General features: G+C 40.1%; 1 protein-coding gene across 1 annotated transcript; it reads left to right on the forward strand.

Annotated features, from left to right (window-relative positions):
• The first annotated feature begins 649 nt into the window (after window positions 1-649).
• Window positions 650-5190, forward strand: LOC131230774 (FHA domain-containing protein At4g14490-like). Its single transcript, XM_058226742.1, has 2 exons — window positions 650-2021; window positions 4951-5190. The coding sequence occupies exon 1, from the start codon at window positions 716-718 to the stop codon at window positions 1994-1996; it is 1281 nt and encodes a 426-aa protein (XP_058082725.1). The 5' UTR covers window positions 650-715; the 3' UTR covers window positions 1997-2021; window positions 4951-5190.
• The last annotated feature ends 2167 nt before the right edge of the window (window positions 5191-7357 follow it).

A 7357-nucleotide genomic window follows, 5' to 3' on the forward strand; every position in this document is an offset into this window, starting at 1 on the left:
CTAGTTGCATGTTTTCTCGTTCACATCATTACCACCTATCTGAACCGTCCAATCTAAATATAAATCAATTTCGTAAATTTTAAACTGATAACATGATCAGAACCATCGAACTAGTCGAAAAAAATTGAACGGTTAAGATCGTTGACAAAGATGGTTCTGAAAAAAGATGATCAGAACCATTGAATTTTTGTTATTTTTAGTAGGTTGTGGGAGAATATTGGATTTAAGCTAATGGACGGTTCAGATAATACGATGAAGATTCCAACAAGGCTAACCGCAACTTAAGTGTATGGGAATTGTGTACGGTTAGCACTGATTATTTCTATTTTTTCGGAAAGCTCTTCCCAAACTCTGAATTTTAGGCAGAGAGTCTCTTCCAAAGAGACTAGGAAGACACGTGCGTGCTGGAGGTATGTGTGATTTTTATTTTTGTTTTTATTTTTTAAATTTGAATTTTACCTTTTCTTTCAACATTATTTTGATTTTGATATTTGCTTGCAATCATTGGAATTCAAAAAACAATCATTAATAAAATCAATAAAAAATCAATTTTTAGTAAATGGGAGCTTTAATCTTTCTTCTTGGGTTGGAAAATCGGTTGGGTTTTGATTTTCTGGATTTTTGTAGAGGTGTAGAGATTTGTGGTTTTCGCATTTCCCTCTTCTTCTCTGGATTTCGATTTCTACTGTTTTCGCATTCCTCCAATCTCTCTCCCATGGAAGAAGCCAAAAACCCTACCTTGAAACTGACCATAGACAAAGGCCCTCGGCAGGGCGAAACCCTAGAATCTCGCCCGGAGTTATCCTCCATCAGAATCGGCCGAGTCATCCGAGGCAACACCTTCACCATCAAAGACCCGGCCATCTCGCAAAAACATCTAGAAATCGTCTTGACCGCCGGAAAATGGACCGTCTCAGATCTCGACACCTCGAACGGCACCTTCCTCAATGACATCAAGCTCCAACCCCTCTCTCCGTCTAGCCTCAGTGATGGCGACACCATCAAGATCGGCCAATCCACCTCAATTTCGGTCAGGATCGACGGCAGATCTGATCCCGGCCCTGATCCGCTGGAGAATCAGCAGCAGAGGAATAAGAGGCGGCGGGGCCGACAATGCAAGGGCAGGGCTAATTCAGAGGATGATCTGGTGAGACCAGAGTCTGGGCCGGTTGAGAAGGTTCTAGAAAGGTCGAATCTAGGGCTAGGTGCTGCAATTACTAATGATGTTGGAGAAAAATCTGATTTGGGGAATGTCCCGATGGAGAATGGATTGCAAAGGAAGCCGAGGAGGCGGGCTGCCCCACATAAGGCTAGGATTGTTTCGAAGGATGATCCAGTGCTATTGGAGTCTGTTACTGAAAAATCGAATCTAGGGTTAGACACCTCAATTACTGTCAAGGTTGAAGAAAAATCGGATTTAGAGAATGCTCCTGTGGAAAATGGATTGCGTAGAAATCCGAGGCGGCGGGCCGCTCCAAACAAGGGCAGAATTACTTCAGAGGATGAATTGACACAGTTGGAGTCTGTTCCAGTCAAGAAGGTTCCAGAAATGGTGAATCTGGGGTTAGATACCATCAAGATTGGTGAAACTGCTTCAATTCCCGTCCAGGTTGAAGGACAAAATGATTCGGAGAATGCTCCGGTGGAAAGCAGATTGCAAAGGAATCAGAGGCATCGGGCCGCTCTGAATAGGGCTAGGGTTTCTTCGAAGGACAACATGGTGCCTTCAGAGTCCGTTCCAGTCAAGAAGGTTGCAGAAACATCAGATAGAGTGAGAGAGGATACTACAGCTATTGAAGAGAATTCAGCTGTTCCAAAGGAATCGGAGAAGATTACGTTGGGGGAGTGGTTTGATCGGATGGAGAGATACTTGCCAAAGCAGATTAATGACATTACTGAAGAGATAATTCAGAGTCTAAGGCAGAGGCATAAGCAGTTTGAGGAGTTTATAGAGCAACAGCGAGATGGGAAGGGTAAATTGGCTGTTGCGAATTAGATTGAGAAGCCATTTCTCATGTAAGGTAATTGCTGACTACATTGGTATCGGTTCCCTTTTCTGGTTCTGAACTGGCTGTAGTATCTAATTTTGTTTGCGTATGTAGTTCTAACTGTGTGGGTTCGCAGTTGTTTTAGTTTCTGTATAAATATTTGCTTTTTGAGTGCCAATGGATCCCTACATTGTATTACAGTTTCAGTCATGTATGTATGCATGGAAGATGTTACTATGTTGATGAAGAGACTGAATGGCGGTTTCTCATTTGAGTTTAGCCTTTGATTTCACTTCTGTTTAGGAGTTGATGCACTTCCGGTACCATTTACTAACTAAACTATTACATTTAGTAACTAGATGGTACTGTCTGTAAAACCATTTATTAACTGAATGGTTTTTTTTTTTTTTCCTTCTTCTTCTTCTTCTTCTTGAAAAGATAACTGAACAGTTCTGTCCCAAAAAACCATGGATTGGTTTACACGGTCATGAATCCAGAGCCTGCAATAAGTCAGCAAACTCTTGGCTGAGCCATAGCCTATTAGTCTACAAGTAGCTACAACCGGAAAGTCATAAATAGCCGATCCATTGTTGTTTTTGGACAGTCAGAAAAGGTTTACAGCAACGGTCCAGAAAGAGAATCTATAGATAAAATGCTTAGACCCTGTTTGGAAGACACGTAAACACAGTTCATCCCTTTTTAATTAACAGTAATTCTGTAATATAGATCAAGATCTCTAATACATAATTACTGTTAATTGTTAACTAAAATGAGATGAACTCATTTTTGGTGTCCACCAATTGGGCCTTAGAAACATCGACGTATTTCATTTCTTTTTGGTATCCGCCAACCCATGAGAAAGCCATGAATTGGTTGTCCTCGGTCGATCAACATATGTGCCATGTTTTTGAATTGTAGGTTGGTCTCATTTACTAAAAAAATACTAGTAATACACAGGATCCAGCTCTTTTCACTTGAAGATCTACTCTGGTATTTACCATGATTGTTGTTAATGATTTATCTACTTCCTCAAATAAGGTATCATATCTTTTCCAAATGTTACTCTCTTGTGACAGTTATATGTTGCAAGTGTCCTATAGAAAGCCTGTATGGCTGTATTGCCAGTTCTCATGGTTAGTATGCAAATGGATCCTGGTACTGTTGCTTTGCTTTTGTAGATGTTGTTGAATTACTTCTAACAACACTTCAGATTTTGGATTCAGCACTGAGAACCAAAGATATAGGATTTTATTTAGAGTTTGCATGCCAGATGTAGCAATCTTTCCTTCGTTGCAATTATTTTCTTTTGCTCATTTGATCATAATGCATTTTCTGGAAATCGTTGCTTGTATCTTGTTTATTTGCTCATTTATTTGGTGGATGCATTTTGTTAATGTAATCAATGAATTTGTTTGTTTTTAATATGGTGAGATTATTAGTTCAAGACAAGGCAGGTCTGAAGTTCTATTCTAGCTATCGATTTATTTCTTATCCTACCAAAATTAATTTACTATCAAAAACTTTCAACACCATGGAAACCAAAAAGACCCTGAGATTAATTGGCTAAGTGGGTTTGCTCACCAAAGCCTTTATCTCTTCTGTTGACATCAAATGCGTATGGTTTGCTCAAGCTTATACAGCACATAAGAACATGCCACATAGCTTTGTATGTCGGAGAAGCCGATCGACAATTTTACTCATGCAATTAATCTTTGAAGAGTTGTGAGCTTTGGGCTTTAGAAGGACATTGGAAGGATTCCCAACATAGGGAAGGGTATTTATGTAATTTGGATGTCTGAAGCGTGGTTTGGGGATACAAATCCATGGCATGAAATGCTTTCATAATCCTATAGATTAGTATGTGTATGTTCTTCATGCATGTGAATGGTGCCTCTTTCGCCACTGCAGAAAGAGCCTCCGGAATTTCAAGCGTGTCTGTAGGTAATTTTGATGTCGGATTATTACAAAAAGACTATACAGAATCGGAGGAATGTTTGCTGAAATGAGATGAGCAAGATGAGCTGACCAAGCCATGAGGAGACGGACGGATGTGTTTGTCTTGCAGTTGGATATTCAAATACCTAAGAAAAGGTTCTCAATGTGCTTTTCTCCTGTGAAAGTATTCTTTGTTTTGGGTGGACTGGCATTGTGTACAACTCATATTTTATGCACTGTGGGGTCCACCATGTTGCATATGTCATCAGGTGAGAAACCATCATTTGGAACATACATACAAAAGATAGGTTGAATTAAAAAGTCATTTGGGCCACATCAATGGAACAATGTAAAATTGCTCCCAAAACCACTAAGTTCACATGGTGTGTGGCCTGCCTGGTATCAAGCTGATTTTTGTATATTTGGGTCCTTACTCATGGTTTAGTGGTAGACTCATAAGAGTTTCAACACTAAGGTCACGGGTTCGAGTACTCATTGTGGTGTGTGTGGGTGCATAAAAAAAGAAAGAAAAAGGCTGATTTTTGTAATTTCTCTTCAGCCTGGCAAGTTACACCTGATTAATGGGTTTGATTAAAGATTAAAACCATGGCAGTCCCACACAAACCTGGCATCACATCTCCATTGTTCAATGTGGATTGGCCCATCTGAGATTCTGAAATTGTGAATCTAGCTAGTTTTTGGCACTAGGACCTAACATCAAAGATAGAACCTGATGGATGGAGTGGATTTTAATTTTACCTAGACAACATGGTGGGCCCACAGATTTGGGTGTTTTACTAGTGTTGTAGAGGATTCCAGTTCATTCCGGCTTGTATATATACTGTGGTTGATTGCTTTCTTTCTGTGCATTTGCTACAAAAGGTTGTCAATGGGCTGTTGGCTTCGGCCTAGATTTTGAACTGTTTGGCCAGCCTGATTCAAAATTTTGATTTTGCCCGGTCTGAACCCTAGCTCCATTTATCTTAAATCATGAGGTTAGCTAAATCCAAGCACTCGCGTTTTTCAGGCAGCCCATTGCGTGCCTGGATCCAAGCTGTCTGTCTGCCCAATGGAAGTCTACTCAATGGGACCCACATGATGGATTGCCTTGATCTCACACCGATGCTCCACTTAGGCATATGCGGCGTCGTGTGGATGGGCTGCCGTATACAACAGTGTGAGATTTGCCAACCTCCAAACCTAGCTATCCTCCAATGGTAACGGTGGCATCACTATACCGCTATGATAGGGGCTGTAGTGGCCGTGACGGCACCAATTTTTTAAAATTTTTAATTTTTAATTTTTTTTGTAAAAGAAATCTGTATCAGCCCTGTAACTGGCTGTTAGGGGCGGTTAGGGGTCTTTTTTCTTCCCTTTTTTTTTTTTTTTGTTTTTCATAACAGACGTTAGAACCCCATACTGCATAACAGTTGTTGCCATTCCCATTATGTAACGGCCATTATGGCACACCTTGCTCCAGATTCATTGTATCTTCTTCAGGAGTTCTAGCTTCTCCAAGTCATTGTTTCTCAAGCTAGCTGAGCAGCTGTTGGCATTGAATTGGAATTGTGTGCATGAGTGGAAGGATGTAAATGTCATGCATCTTTATCTATGCACATTCACTGTCAAAACTGATAGAAAACATTGATACTTGGGAGCAGTGATGGATGCTATACAGGCATTGAGATATTGCAGATGTGGGACACAAGTAATTTGAGTTAGTGTTCAAAAATTACTCTTATTCTTCAGTCGATGATCTGAATATCAGATTGGTGGACATTTATTGGATGGCTAAAAATGAAAAAACAAAATCAGATAAACCTATTTCTACAATGAAGCATCCATAAAACAGAGGCTAGGATTGCTCAAACAATCTGGTTTTGGGACTGTGACTTTGAGTTCATGTTTTCCATGTGTGCAACTTTTGATTGCCTGCGTATCAAGCATTACACTCTGCTAGAGTTTGGGTGCGGCCTTGCATTTTTTTTTGGAAGGCTACCACCTGGAAAAGGCAAAATCAATCTCGATTTGCAGGGACATCCAAACAGGCCCCCAGTTTTGTGGGAGTATTCCTATGAGATTGTTTATTGAGTGAGACATGATGTTTTGGAGATCACTTTATTTGCTCTCAAGTGAAGGGTTTTGATAGAATGCAGGACCTCATTTCCACCGTTGGATGGCATTTATTCCACACATCCAGACAATTCATCAGGTAGTGCTCACTACAAACGTGATCTGGACAAAAAAATGGAAAAAAAAAATGTTCTGCTGATCAGGCAAATCACTCTTGTATGGGAAAAATGGGCAGGGAGGAAAAAGTCCAACGGTCGAAATCCAGTCCACGTGTGTGGCTCGCTTGCTAAGTTTACTCAGATTTTTGGTGTATGGCATGTTCCCACAGTGCACTAACTAATGAATGGACCAGATCGACCACACATGTTCCATCTGAGAGTGAAAACCATGCCTAGCATTGTACATTTGATGCAGGCCCCACTAGACTCAAGGAAAACTTTGTTACTCTGGCAGCGCGATTGATGATATGCAAGCATTTTAGAAATTATTTGCACACGTGGCATTAAAGTAAGGGTTTCTTTTAAAAAAAAAAAATCCTGAAAAACCTGAAATTTTGAAAGAAAAAAAAGGAAGCGCCTAGACCATTTGAAATTTTCAAAAGGATAGCAATAGAGGGAAAATGGAGCAAAATGCCCTTGGTTTATTTTCTTCTAAGTGGTAGAGCCAAGCATTGCAGAGGCCCACTTAGATTATGCTTATTTGATTATCTGACTATTAGATTGGTGGATGATAAGGGACCACTCGATCATGTGAGCTACATCACCTTGGATGAATGGTCAAAATGAAAAATCTAATCATCATATTTCAACGAAGTGTCAAAGGTTAGAATTGTTCAACCAATCTTATTTTGAGATAGGTCGACACCCCACCTTAAACAAGCAAAATCCTACTTTGGTCATTCCCTGCTCGCCACATGATAAAAAATAAATTGTGCTCTCGTTCAATCCAGTTCGCCATGGTAGCTAGGCGACATATCATTAGCCCATCCGACCGTGATGAATGAGCCTCAACTACCTATTCAAGCAAGCTCCTGGGAGACCCATCAGAGAACAATCTAGAGAGATGCTGGCTATCCTTCTCATAAAAAAGATTGTCTGATTTCTTTTTTCCCTCTCATGTCTCAAAATCAAGCTGTATTTCACTTCACACATTTTCTACAGGCTTACAATGATTACACCCACTCTTGCTTTTACACTGCTTTTATTTTTTAATATTTTGCTAACCCGGGCCTTAAAAAAACCCACGGAGTATGGCTTAACCCTTTTTACTTCTTTTGCTTTCTACTATGTCGAGTGCTTTCCTATTCTGCTTACCTGAGCCCTAAAAAGCTTGTGAATTATGGTTTTCTTTATGTAGTATTA

This window comes from Magnolia sinica, chromosome 17 (genome assembly GCF_029962835.1).
Source record: "Magnolia sinica isolate HGM2019 chromosome 17, MsV1, whole genome shotgun sequence".
NCBI classification, from domain to species: domain Eukaryota; kingdom Viridiplantae; phylum Streptophyta; class Magnoliopsida; order Magnoliales; family Magnoliaceae; genus Magnolia; species Magnolia sinica.